This window comes from Chiloscyllium plagiosum, chromosome 22 (genome assembly GCF_004010195.1).
Source record: "Chiloscyllium plagiosum isolate BGI_BamShark_2017 chromosome 22, ASM401019v2, whole genome shotgun sequence".
Classification (NCBI taxonomy): Eukaryota; Metazoa; Chordata; class Chondrichthyes; order Orectolobiformes; family Hemiscylliidae; genus Chiloscyllium; species Chiloscyllium plagiosum.
The window spans coordinates 28661058-28675471 of NC_057731.1; the positions used below are offsets into that span (position 1 = coordinate 28661058).

The following is a 14414-nucleotide window of genomic DNA, read 5'->3' on the forward strand; positions in this document are numbered from 1 at the left end:
AAATATGTAAAATGTGTACCATAAGTTATGATAAAGAAAATAGAAGGTAAACTATAAATTACGCAAAACGTCTGTCCAGACAGAAGAGGACAGGATTTAATTAATTTATCAATGAATAAGTAATTAATCACCCTTGATGGTAATTACCTAGATAACGTTTCTTACCTATCTATACAGTAAGTAAAGATTTTTCCTTTCAATGGCCAACCCATACAGCCGATAAAGGCTATAGCTTGTTCTTGTGTATTACCGCTATATTTGCTTTGTATTTTCTCTCTCAACCATTTCTTTGAAAATCTGAATATAATTTCCAACAGTGTTTTAGATATTGCCGGTTGGCAATGGTTCTATCTTCTTGCTGATAGTATCTATACTGTAAAACTCATTAACCAGAATAAGAGATTGAGCAAGTTATTTAAAACAACATCACTAATAGTGTAATATCTCAGCTGTCTACTTTGATAGTGAACATTGTCTTGGACAGTCTTATCAGCAGAGGACACCCGCTGTGAATATTGATTCCAGCTTGTTTCAAGCCATCAGCTGCCATCAGGACAGGTCAGGTCTGAATCCCACCTGGCGTCAAAGCAATTTAAAGACAGCACTCACATTGAATTCTAATCTGTTGCCCTGGCAGAGCCACTTAAAACTGCCAAAAGGCAGGACATTTCACAACAACTCTGTAGAAAATAACTTTTAAAATTAACCATTTGAGGTCTGTAATAGGATTGTTGCAGCAGACCATAAGTATTCTGGTCAGTAACCAAAAAACACGAGCTGTTCTAAAACAGATAGTAAAGACATTATGAACGTTTGGAGTTGGTTTTGGGCGATACTCAATAACAGCATCACGAGGAAAATATACAGTCCCTATGACAAGTCGGTTCCAATGATTTTTAGTGTCCAGTCTTCAATGAATCCATTCTAATTCTCCGGAAAAGACACAATACTTCCATATTTCCGATTACTAGGCAAAATAACAAAGTTTTTTAAAAACTACAGTTCTGGTTGGAGTTCTGAAATAGGAGGTACAACAGAAACTTACATGCCGTGCAGTGAATATTCACGGCGTATTTTCCTTGAGCCAGCGGTAGATTATGCACTTACAGCTGAGGGAGGAGATGGTAGCAAATTAGTTTTGGCACTGGACACATCCAAGCCAACATTTTGGTGGACAAGGGTTCGAAGCATGCTGGATTGTGAGATTTGAATTCAGTAAAACCTAGAATGAAATGTTCGTCAAATGATGTCTGTGGTATGAAAAAAACAACCGGAAATCTGACATTCTTATCTGGTCTGACCTGCACGTGACTCCAGACCCTCAAGAAATGTGGTTTACTCTTAAATGCTGACTGAAACGGCTCTAGCATTATTCAAACCCAAAGCCAGTTAAAACAATTGCGAATGACACCCACATCCCATGCAAGATTTTTTTTAAAAAGTGTTAATATATACTTAAAAACTTGAAATACACTTATGAAAAGTGACAAAATTGACAACACTGCTTTCAATTATAACATTTACCGAATATAACAACCAGCCATGTGGGACACCTCAGGCCGTTGTGTAATAGACTTCTGAGCACAAGACATAGAAACAGTATATAAAGGAAGATAGGAGAAAGTGAGAATTGCAGATGCTGGAGATCAGAGCTGAAAATGCGCAGCAGGTCAGGCAGCATCCAAGGAACAGCAGAATCGACGTTTCGGGCATAAGCCCTTCTTCAGGAAACGTCGATTCTCCTGTTCCTTGGATGCTGCCTGACCTGCTGCGCTTTTCCAGCAACACATTTTCAGCTATCAAGGAAGGTAGACGAGCGAGCCTTTTGCTGTTAACATCATTTCTAAGGTAATGCGTTGTGGAAGCTACTTGCAAACTGGTTACAGTAGCAGATGGAATTTAAAAAAGTCACTCGGCCACCACATCATTATTGACTAGTATGCTATTTTTGAATCTGTATATTGCGCAATTTAACTATCAAGAAATTACATTTCATTGATGCCTTAACGCCTTGAATATGGCTTGGTATGAGCTTCACTTATTGAAGTTAGTTTCCTGGTGCTGCACCAAAGCGAAAGATCCCAGGTCTTTTAAGACATCCCAGCGCCTGTATTAGAAGTAAAATAGAAAACTGCGGATGCTGGGAATCTGAAACAAAAACAGAAATTGCCGGAGAAGATACTGCCTGACCTGCTGAGTTTCTCCAGCAACTTCTGTTTTTGTATGAGTACCAACATTGGGTTCAGCTGCAAGAACAACCACAGCCCCGATCCTTTTCCAAATCCCATGAAAAAAATGCTTAAATGTCACTGCAATATTTAAACAAATAAATATCAGATAATTATCATTTTAAAAATGTCTGCCGGAACTTTGTTACTGTCCTCAGAAGGTGACGATGTAATAGTTCGGTATCAGTTTTTGAGTTAATTTAGCGCTGCTGTCTCTTCATCACAGATTTAACCACAAGATTTTTAAAACACCTAGGAGCCCAAAGATCGCAGACAGTAAAGGCTAGGAATGTTCTCTTTGATATGACTGATATGCATTCGGTTTATTGCAACATATTAAATACCAGGGGAAGGAAAAAAATGCATACTTTTTTAAAGAGTCAGTGTACTAGTTAAATTGCAAAAAAAAAATCAGGCTTCTGAGAAGTTAGTCCGAAGTGGGTGTGGCGATGTGTTCAAGCTTTATTTGCATTGCCAGCTGGGTGCAGGATGACTATAACATTGACATGAGATATATCCTCCCGCTCTCTGCATTTCCACAGTCTGGGAACGCCTCTAAAAGTATTAACAGATGCAAATGAATTGATCTACATAATGTTTTTAAAAGATCCATGTAATTAGAGCGGACAATGGGGTATAATTGCAGTGCCGGATGGACGGTTAAAGTGCAACAGGAATTGTTCCGCTGATTTGCAAGAAGTCCCAGATGGACTGAATCGAATGGATTTTAGAGCATTTTCCTCGATGTTCAAAACGCTATCCACAACAGGTTAATCCAAAGTAAATTCGCGTAATTTCAATAACAATGGAGGAAAAAGTGATCGAATTAAAGTAAATTAAAGTATGGTTCTGCTGGCTATTTCGAAAATGCCCTCCTTTAATGAAAGTGAAGGGAACGACATTACGTTTTGCTTTTGAGGTTTTGCCAGTGAGAAAAGAACAGTTTATTGAAAAATAGAGTCAATTTGGTGCCTTTTATGTGAGCGGTTGTTTCATGTTTATCCCATTCCAACTTTAAAATGTTGAAGCACTGTGTAAATAATCCGATTTTACCTAAAGGGTAGTTTCTACAGTGCACCTGGAATTCCTCGGCTGTGTCAGGAGCTGAAAACTAACTTTTCACAAAGTAGTGTTCGATGTCTAAACATGAACTTTCTGCAAAGGAAGAGGAAGATATAGAATTGCAAATATTGCACCTCAGTCCTCAGCACATCTTTACATCATGCAGCGCAAGGTCAAATGGAATCCGAGATTGGGAAATAGTTAACAGCAGGGTTGCAGTTAGTAAAACAATTGAATCCAATTATTTGATATGCATTTTTAAAATTTGATTTAAAATTGCGATTGCAAATGAAAATGACCAAATGCCGATACGCTAAGGATTTCATACGTGTTACTTAAACTTGAATACCTTATTTATAAATAAAAAGGTAACTCGTTGAAGAATATTCTGTACTGAATATCCACTCAAATGTGTTGATACAGTAGGCAGAATTAACATTTAAAAAAGCTGTAGGAAGCATTTTCTGTTAAATGATTCTTCATTTATTGCAGCAGTTAATTGAAATTAAGTATTCTCAAACAAAAGAAACCTTTGGTTTCTATATATTGTGATGTCAGTAGAGATCCCTTTGATGTTCAGCTAAACTATTATTGCAATCACACGTGGCGAACCTGCCCATGCATATCCAAAGGCCTCTGTAGTGTTAATAGCTGATCTGCTGCTGGGCTCTATACCACGTGCACTGTTATTATTAGTCTCTGTCACTGTAGCCAGACGTTGAACAGACCAGCCTCAAACTAGAAAAGGAGCCCGACAAAACCAGCACTGGAGCAGTGCTTACTTATATATGTAGAGACATCGCAATTTCTTTTTAAAACGGACAGAACTGATATCCACCGTTCATTGACCCTTGCTAAAGCATTCACTAAGTTTCAGTGTCAGGTGTGAAGTGGCCGGTGTTGTCTTACAAGGCAATCTTAACTCCAAAGTGAATTTTTGTGTGCATTCCCGCTCAATTTGTGACAGAATCGCCGTCTTGTCTGATCTGCGGAGCAAGCTGTAGCCCGCTGGACAGTGTCTAAAGGGCAAGAGGGCGATGTTCGAGTCCCCGGACACTGGGGAAGAGATGGCTCCTACCCACAAGATTTCCTTCTCCATCATAGATATACTCGATCCTCAAAAATTCACAGGCAGATCCCAGCCGTTTGAGCTGCAACAGAATGGACCAAATGAAAGCAGTGAATTGCCGGTGCCCTGCAGTGGAGAACAGAATTGGAAGGGGACAGGTGCAAAACTAAGTGCTGAAAAGAACAGCAACCAAATCGGCACTGATTCTGGTGAGTAATATTACACGTTCTCATCTTAATCAGCGTTGCGATACTTTAATTACAAAACATCAATAACTCTGTACATTGACTGCACCAAAGTGACACTGATCTGTCGCTAGGCCTCCTACAGGCTTTTGACTTTAATCAAGAAATTACGCAGCTCTTTTTTCTTGCTTATTTTGTCTGGACTTCCTCACGAAAAGTGTTGTTATTTGAATTAGTCGTCCATTTATTTTCTAACCCCATGTTTTCAAATCGAGCGGATGTTATGAATTTGTGAAACTGACAAGGAGTTGGTTGCAGAAGCATCTGCAGAAGGATGGAGGAGTATTTGTTTCCTGACACTGGTCTAACTCCATGCTTTTTGTTTACTTTCCAGAGCGTGACTTTTTGTAGTAACTGAAATTGCTTAGTGTTTGAACCAGATAAATTAGCTTTCGGCTCAGTTTTGCTTTCAGACCGGGAGACTTGGTTAAGACTGCGCCAAGTGCACCTGCAGTTTGATGTGCGCACCATCACATCCACTTTTGGAAGACAAGTGCTGAAATGAGAAACAAGTACTTTGTTTCATTGAAGATTATTTTGCTGTGATCACTTCCACGACATCCCATATTTAGTCCATTTTAATTTGCTGTTCCGCTTCTTATGTTCTTTATCGCGAAATCCACAGAAATGATAAATATGACATACACTACGTGTTATATCTTGAAAAAACAATTACAGTTGTTCAATAACAGCTCTTTGCTAGGTGTGATTGGCACTGGGAGAGAGTCTGGGTAATTGTTTAAATCGTCCCATGGAGGATGCCGCTGCTCAGATGATCGATATCCTATTACTGACTTGTGCATATCTCCTTCCAACAGCTTGCAGGTATAGCCGTGAAAACGCGAGTCTGAAGCAGATCGAAGGTCCAAATATTTTTCGATTAAAACTTACCTTTAATAGATGGCATTATCGATCTGTTAAAATCTGGAACTCTAATTGCACATCGTGGCTGGTGTAGATTGGACACTTTTTTTTCGTGGATCCTGTCATAACGTTTCCACCTGCCTTTTAACTATATCGCAGCTTCCTCCCAATCAGGACGGTCCTAATATTCCTCCCAAACAAAAGTCAGAAACCCGTCATCTACTAGAAGCGACGAGTCGAATAAAACCCTATGCAATTGTTACAATGACAATAAAATATGTTGCGCCTTAGGGAATGGGGGCTCTTGCATTCCAAGATGATGTTCAAGAAGTGCCGTGCACCGTTACTCAAGTACGGTACCTCTTCTAGATTTTACAGCACAAGATAGAGAAATGACCGGAACAACACCAGCCACAGATTTGCACGATTTCTAACCGTGTTTTTAAAAAAGAATGTCGTCCTGGTCATCTTTCTCTCGCACAACCCGCCAGGTCAACAAGTTTCTGGACAAATACTAACTCACATTTCCCAAAATGAACTACGGATACAGAACACTCACACAGTTGGGGCGATTTTAAACTGTGTATGAAGCAGGCTTTTTAAAGTTTACTTTAGTTTCTAATTGTTATTGATTTGTGAGAAATAACGTTAAAATATTACAAAAGAACTCAGGGAGAAGGCTAGGGTGTTAACACAAGAAACATAGGCTAGCTAGTTTATATCTCCATGTTTTCATATTATTTATTGCCAGTTGGTAATAATTCAGTATTTGGTAGGATCTGTTGATTTCATTCCTCCTGTATTGCATTTCAATCGACACAAATGGGTCAACATTTTCCACTGGGCCACGGTCTCAAGGTTATTATCATTTCCAAGACCGTAAGAAAGCCAGCAAAATAGCTAAGGTAACTAAGCGACCAATGATTGAGCGGATGATATGGGGGAAGACAATAGGTTCAGACATCTATTTACACAACTATTAATGATTATTGGCATAAGATTAAACGACAGTGATCTAATCGAACCGAGTACAATAAAGAAATAAAGTTAGCGTGGAGAAAATATGGATAAGGATTTGACGAGATGGGAGAAATAGAACAACGTTCTTTTTTTCCGCCACGATAGACCTAGATTTCTGTAGATGGTTTAATCTTTGATTAGCAACTGTTAAATACTCTCGACTCTGCGTGTGCAACAATGAATGTTACAACAAGGAGTGAAATTACAACTAATTTCATGTCTTGCTCAAGGAAACAAATGGGTTAGTGTAGTGATATGAGCTTTAAAAATATTTGTTATGGTAACTGGCTGCCGGGCTTGTGTGCAAAGAGCTGAACGTATACAAGACACATTGCTGCAAGTGACAATAAAGGAATGGAAGTTACGTTTTTACTGTTTGACATTTTCAACAGTCCTTCACGATTGGTCACCACTTTTGCAATTATGTTAGCACGTTTCTGTACACACTTTTATAATTATTGATGTAAACCACGGAATCGCTGGCTAATTTTGACTTTATGTCTCAAGTTCTTACACGTTTGCTTTCTTCTCATATTTATGTCTCTGTCTGGCACAATGACATCGTCCCTCATTTACACCTTTTAATTTCTACATTTATTCCTACTCCTGTTTTTGAACCCAATTTAATCTTTCTTCCCTGTGGAATGTCTTGCTATGATAGGTATAGCTAAACAGAACTTTGTGTGACAGAATTAGAAAGCAGTTCCAAGGTGACAAAGGCTGGGAACTGAATATTCCAGGCTATTAGATATTTCAGAAAGATGGGCAGAAAAGGAAAAGCAGATGGTGTAGCTCTGTTAATCAAGGATGTAATTCATACAAAGTTAAAAATCACACAACACCAGGTTATAGTCCAACAGGTTTAATTGGAAGCACACTAGCTTTCGGAGCGACGCTCCTTCATCAGGTGATAGTGGAGGGCTCGATCGTAACACAGAATTTATAGCAAAAATTTGCAGTGTGATGTAACTGAAATTATACATTGAAGAATTGATTGTCTGTTAAGCCTTTCATCTGTTAGAATACAGTGATAGTTTCACTTCTTTCATGTGTAAATCACAAAACCCTTCCCTCCACTATCACCTGATGAAGGAGCGTCGCTCCGAAAGCTAGTGTGCTTCCAATTAAACCTGTTGGACTATAACCTGGTGTTGTGTGATTTTTAACTTTGTACACCCAGTCCAACACCGGCATCTCTAAATCGTGATTCATACAGTAATACAACTTGGAAGACAGCAATATAGAATGATTGGGTGGAAACAAAATACCAAGGGAACCATTTATAAGCTGACATTTAGGAAATCATGGGGCTCTGTAAGAAAACTACAATCACGAGTGATTTCAATCTTCATATAACTTGGGTACATCAAATCAGCAAATGTGGCTTTGAGAATGAGTCATAAAGTCTATTCATTACAATTTCTTTTAACCAAATGCCAAGGAATCAACTGAAGAACATTATTTTACAATTGATGAAATGTAATAAGATTGAATTATTAAAAGATCTCATGGTAAAGTATCCTCAAGAGAAATGACCATACCATGATGAATATGGCATTCAATTTGGAGGTGAGAAATATGAGTCTAAAACTAGAGTCTTAAACTTAAATATAGATAATTACAATGATGTGAAGGGATTGGTGAGAAATGCCAGGCATTTAAGGAGATATTTAACAAGATATCCTAAAAATGATATATTCAATTTTAAAGAAAGGGCAGACCATTTCTTAATGCTGGAAGTTAAGGATAGCATCAAATTGAAAGGAAAGGCATACTGCAAAAATAGTGATAGGCCTGAAGACTGGGAAAATTTAAGAAAGGACGACTAAACAAAAAAAAACATAGAATATGAGAATAAACTACTGTTTGTAGCCACTCCTACCAAGAAATCAACTGTCATGATATGCCATTCTCGTCTGTCTTGTACCATACTCACTCAATCATTAAGGCTCATCTGCAAATATTCTGGGACACCCATCATCCAACTGTATCATGTCAATCTCTCTTTTGCTGCTCTCTATTTTGCCTTAGATCTCTGTAGCTTTTCAGTTCTAATCAAATGGCTGAAATACTAACAATTCTTTTTCTGTATGTCACCTAACACACATCCTTTTGGTGATGCAATTTCAAGTATATCTTAATTTGTCTAAAGCAATGTATATGGAAGTTTGCATATATGTTAGAGGAAATTATTAAGAAATAAGCACCTGTTTTTTTTTAAAAGTGGCAGCAGATTTATTATCCACTGGAACTGATGTCAAACAAGTCCAGTTTGACTTGTAGTGTCTGGTGCAGCTGAGCTCTGTGAATGGACAAACATTTAGCAGATGTAGTAGACATGGGAAGTATAAGGTTTGTCATTTTAATAGGAACAATATAAAAACAAAATATTATTTAAGTGTAGAGAAACTGCAGAATGATGTGGCATAGAGAGATTAGGTATTCTTGTAATCAGAAGATTAATTACAATCTTACTGAATGATAGAGCAAGCTCAAGGGCCAAATGGCTCCTATTTATTTTCTTAGACTATGTTTAAACTTGAGAATAGCAATGACCAATTATTGTATATTCACACACATTTAACGCAGATATGGAAAAAGGGAGTTAAAGATTGCAATGTTAGGCATTTCAAAAAATATTTTAAATGCTTCTTTGCAGATGGAAGTGATTGGGAGCAAGATACACATTCCAATGCTAATACATCAAAAAAGTCTCCGGAAACTTGTGGAAACTTTCAATCATTTAAAGACAATAAAATTTCAACGCAAGCTGAATTTGACAAAGACCATACTGCCTCTACTGAATTGGAAACCAGAGCTGAACATACCGCAACAAGACAAAAACGCCGTCGTGTTGAACCAGGCTGTGCCAAACCAAGACGAGCTAGAACTGCCTTCACTTATGAGCAACTAGTGGCTTTGGAGAATAAATTCCGTTCAACTCGATACCTATCGGTTTGTGAGCGTCTCAATCTTGCCCTGGCCCTCAGCCTTACAGAAACACAGGTAAAAATTTGGTTTCAAAACAGACGCACCAAGTGGAAAAAACAGAACCCTGGGGCAGACACCACTATGCAGCCTGGATCTACTAGCCTGTCTCGAGTCAGCCCAAGCCCTCCGGGACCAAGTGTTCTCAACTTCCCAACTTTTCAGACTTATGCTGCAGGAAACGTCATTTGCCAGGCAGCAACCCCAGTCCCTTTAATATCATCTGCAGCAGGGTTGATGTCTCCTTTCCTGAGTTCTGCCTACCTAACACCCTTTTATGCTCCACATTTGTGAAAACGGTGCCATTTATTTCTTTCAAATAATAAGAACTGTTGTGCAGTAGACTGACAACCAGCTTTTTCCTTAGGCTGCCATTTTTCTATAACACCTCGTGTGCTTCTTTTTAATGATTCAATGGTATTGTAAGCAGCAACATCACCACTTCTAAGGGACCAATTGGTTGTAATAGTGAACAGCTCAGAATCTGTCTTCAACAGTCAGTCTGATTCAATTGTTTTACAGTGACAATTATGAAAGTCTCAGAGGAGGTATTAGACAAATACTACTGTTCTCTCAAAGGGAGAATGAATAAATCCATCAGGGTCAGGTCCACACAGACCATAACGTCTGATATATTCTTGTGGAACATTATCTGTTTAAGATTCTAATTCTATAATTACAAAGCTAAGAATTTATTTGTGTTGTTAGCTACTGAAAAGGGCACGAACTACTTGAAGTAGTTAAACTCCACCTTGTAGATACATACTGTTACGCATAGTAAGTTATTTCAGTTTCTTGGGACCAGTGCTAACAGCAGAAATTACAGGAACCTATGCTGACTGTCTTGTTCTCAAATTGAATGAGAACTCATTGCAAATTCCTTAGAGGTTTAATACAGTATATGATTTTTAAAAAGATGAATTACTGAAACATAGAGATGTTTATGGACATTCTGCAAGGTTGTTTTTGCATGGACGTTGTCTGAACCCAATAAGAAAATTATGTAGACTTTAGCTGACCAAAAAATGATGAGAAGTCACTCGGATTAGATTAAAACGTATATTTGAATATAATGTAACAGCAGTCTTCAGAGCACCATGAAAAAAAAAATCTGTCTTCAATCCATTATAGGTGAACAAAAAGATTTGGAATTTTTGTCCAGACATTAGCAAACTTATTTGCAGAATTCTCGTAGTTATGGATATTTGGATTCCAAATTCTTGATCCCCAGTGCTTCTCATTCCCCACTCCATTATTGATCTTTCACTTTAGTTAAATATTTGTTGATTATTTAAGCTGACATTACAATTCAGATAAGCTTTGTGATAATCCACAAGATAAAATGGCTAAAACTTGGCAAACCATGAACTTTGCAAAATTATTGTTACTGAATTTTTCAGGTAGGTTTTACCATTATTTAATTTCAGTTTTCTGGTACATATACAGTCTCTCCAAACCAACTGTCTAAACCCCAAGAATTAGACTCTCTTTCTAATATGCTAATCTATTTTTCCAGCATGACTGAATTAAAAATAACATACCTGGACAATTCAGCTAGATGCTGCATTTTATTGTGTGCTTTGTCCCTAACATTAATGTATAACTGTATTTCAAGTGACCCTTAACCCCATCTAACCCAGAATCCACCTAAACTGCCCATGGCCCAAATAACTAACATGTAATCTGGCAAAATCCAATATCTACAATAGCTTTGGTTCCATGGCTTCTGGCTTTGAGAGAGTGTATGTGTATTAAATTTCACACGCTTTTCAAACATATGGTCCATGTTTATGTGTATGCTGTAAATTATTTAAATAAAATATTAACATACAAGAATAAAGTTTAGAAAAGAACAGCAACTTTCTGACTGCACCACTGTATCCTTATTTAAATTATCCATTAAAATAAATTATGAAACCATTGGAAATGAATGCAAACTAGTGTAAGTGCTTAATTAACACATTTCAGGCACAAATTGAAAACAATATTGAGGACTAAAAAACAATCTTTACATGATCCAAATCTTTGGGAAGAATGCAGTTTTATACATGTTCATATTTGAACAGAAGCAATATTTAAACAGTTTCCATATACCACACTATAACATCATAAATTTATGATAGGCTGAAATCAGAATGCTTGTGTTACTTAAATGGGCCTTGCAGAATATAATTTTCTAAAGTTAGCTACAAATACAATTACAAGCCTTGCGTCCACTTATGGTGCATTGGAAAATTGTCCAATGCATATTACAATGTCACACTTGCAAAACGTCCATCACAATTGCTTAAATCTTGGAACAATGGTGATAGCCTCAATATGATTAGATGTGTTGAAAGCAGGCTTAAAAGATACTACACAGAGAATCAGAAATTGATCTTTGCAACTTTCGCATCCTCAAGCACCCTGAAACAATTATTACTTTGGAAATACTGTCACTCTTGTCTGGTAAGAAAACCTGACAACCAAGTTGTGCAGATCAAAGTCCCAAGTGCAGTAATGGGATGAATAACCAGTTAATCTGTTACTGGTGATGTTGACTGAGGATAAATATTTACAACACTAGGCCAGTTCATTTGACAAATAGTCTCCAGTACTTTTCAGCCACGGGCAAAATTCTAACATCGCCTTCTGGCTCAGTTGCAGGAGGTGGAAGTGTCCATAAACATTGTGTTGTCCTCCCTGTTGACTTCCATCTGTCCCTGAATTGCCTGCACTTTCGCAGTTGTGTGTGTGTGTGGGGGGTGGGGGTGGGGGGAGAGTGGGTATTGGTGGTGGGCAGGGATGGAGGTGAGTGCATGTTGTTATGTGAGACTGAAATTAGCCCATCCTCGCTGCCACAATGGAGGATCTTAAATGGCTGTTTCCTGTCCTAAATCAATACTGAAACTGGTGGACAATTTCAGCAGCATGGGTAAGTCCAGCAGGTCACCTGCTTGCAAGTGGGTGGTGTCTCCCTTCAAAGGCCTTCTCTCCATGTCTGTTGCTCTCTCCTTTGTGCATGCTCCCTCCTTTATTTCTCCATCAACACTCTTTCCACTACCACCTTTCCCCAGGACCCAGGCTTCACATCCCCTCTCCACCGTGAAAACCCCTGTAATTTCTTTAATCAGGGGACTACTTGCATTCCCAGGCTTGGCTACTGTTGGGCATTCCATCTCCAGACAACTGATGTCCTGAAGTGCTAATTGGCAGTGGAGCTAACTCTTTGGGTTGCACCACAGGAAATTGTACCATCTGAAAAACCTTGCACCACCTGACGGTAAATGGATATGAGAACTACCAATAGAGAACAAGGTAAAATAAATAGATGGCTACCAATGAACAGAATTGAAACAGCAGAAAGTATCCATGAGTGTTGAAAGCAATAAAAATTTGTATTTATATTGTCCCTTTCACATCACAAAACATGTCAAGGTGATTCAAACCGCAAAAATAAACTTTGAAATTTCTTTTAACTTGCATCATTTTTCATTCAATGAATGAATATCAATTTCTAAATTAGTACCTCACTATATAAAAAATGAGTTCATAACTGAATAATTAAACTTATGCTTAATGGTAGCTTCACTGTGATTGAAATCTTTTAAACAATGATTCATTCTACAGATCCCAGTGAAATAATTAGACCTAATGCATGGGTTATGGTACATTACTGAAAGTTGCAATCATTTTTTGTTCACATTGAGCTTTCAGCGGATCACACTTGTCAACTCTAAGACTGTCACTTTAGGTATGGCAGTCTTCTAGACTAGAACTCCCAGAACTCACCACTGCCACTCTCTGTATATTCCCTCCAATCATAGCTAAGTTTGAATTAAAACATCCAGAATGCACCAGGATATACCAAGCAACTTTTTTGTGGTCGAACAGTGAGGCTTGCAAATAGAATATCACAACATGCTTTGGTAGTTAGGCCTGGTGTTTATCATAGAAAATCTGGTGCTTTACAACACATTTGATTTCCGCATTGGACAAACCAAGATTGTACTCACATTCAGAGTTCTGAATGAAAATCTAATCTAGATCATTTTTCACCATGCAGCATTTCCCCAGCATTATCAAACAGAAATTTTAAAAAAGTTTGTCTTTCATTTTATAACAAGCGATAGTCATGTATTTTTGGAGGGTTATTGTAATTTAAATGGAAACAGTTGAACTGGAAAATATCTTAATTGGATCAATATTTTAAAGTAGAATGTGAGTTTTGGTATTCTTTCAAATCCATATTTTATCCTGTTTGTGTGGTTCTTATGATTCTGTTCTACTTCACATTTCTGTTGCTACGTTATAAGTAGCAGATCTCAATCATCTTGCTATTGCCTTCAGTGTTCTTTTGTTTACCCTCCATTTTACCACATGTTTCTCGAGCTTCAAAATTCTCTTTGAATATCTTTGCTTCATAAGATGAGTTCTTCTCACAGAATTTCTATCCACTTAACTGCTTTTGGAATTGCAGTATTTTTGGGCCAGGATGTGGATTATGGGACATTCAGCAATGGTAATGACTGTGAATGTGAAGAGGAGATAATTGTATGTCTCCACATTGGTGATGACCATTGTCTGGCACTTTTGTGGCACATGGTCTTTTGACAGTTTTAGTGAACAGAGCTGAAAAATGTGTTGCTGGAAAAGCGCAGCAGGTCAGGCAGCATCCAAGGAGCAGGAGAATCGATGTTCCGGGTATAAGCCCTTCTTCAGGAATGAGGAAGGTGTGCCAAGCAGGCTAAGATAAAAGGTAGGGAGGACGGACTTGGGGAATGCGACAGCTGGAAGGAGGTTAAGGTGAGGGTGATGGGCTGGAGAGGGGGTGGGGGCGGCCCGACCTCCCCGCCCCCACCCCCTCTCCGGCCTATCACCCTCACCTTAACCTCCTTCCACCTATCGCATTCCCAACGCCCCTCCCCCAAGCCCCTCCTCCCTACCTTTTATCTTAGC

At 38.3% G+C, this 14414-nt stretch overlaps 2 protein-coding genes across 5 annotated transcripts in view; one reads left to right on the top strand and one right to left on the bottom strand.

Annotated features, from left to right (window-relative positions):
- The window catches only part of LOC122561158 (phospholysine phosphohistidine inorganic pyrophosphate phosphatase), a 194819-nt gene that overhangs the window by 162280 nt on the left and 18125 nt on the right, over nt 1–14414 (bottom strand). Inside the window, exon 1 of one of the 3 annotated variants that reach the window (XM_043712652.1) lies at nt 1046–1261. The exons of 1 other annotated variant lie outside the window; for it this stretch is intronic. The gene's annotated coding sequence lies outside the window, so the exon portion shown is untranslated. Of the gene's footprint in view, nt 1–1045; nt 1263–14414 lie in introns of those variants that run through there. One more of the 3 variants, XM_043712653.1, reaches the window with a different exon arrangement.
- Nucleotides 147–14414, top strand: part of nkx1.2la (NK1 transcription factor related 2-like,a) — a 17510-nt gene continuing 3242 nt past the window's right edge. The window contains exons 1-3 of one of the 2 annotated variants that reach the window (XM_043712650.1): nt 147–176; nt 4258–4568; nt 9148–11148. In XM_043712650.1, coding sequence (XP_043568585.1) covers nt 4328–4568; nt 9148–9770 — 864 coding nt within the window. In that variant the 5' untranslated portion in view covers nt 147–176; nt 4258–4327 and the 3' untranslated portion in view covers nt 9771–11148. Of the gene's footprint in view, nt 177–3994; nt 4569–9147; nt 11149–14414 lie in introns of those variants that run through there. The other variant, XM_043712651.1, reaches the window with a different exon arrangement.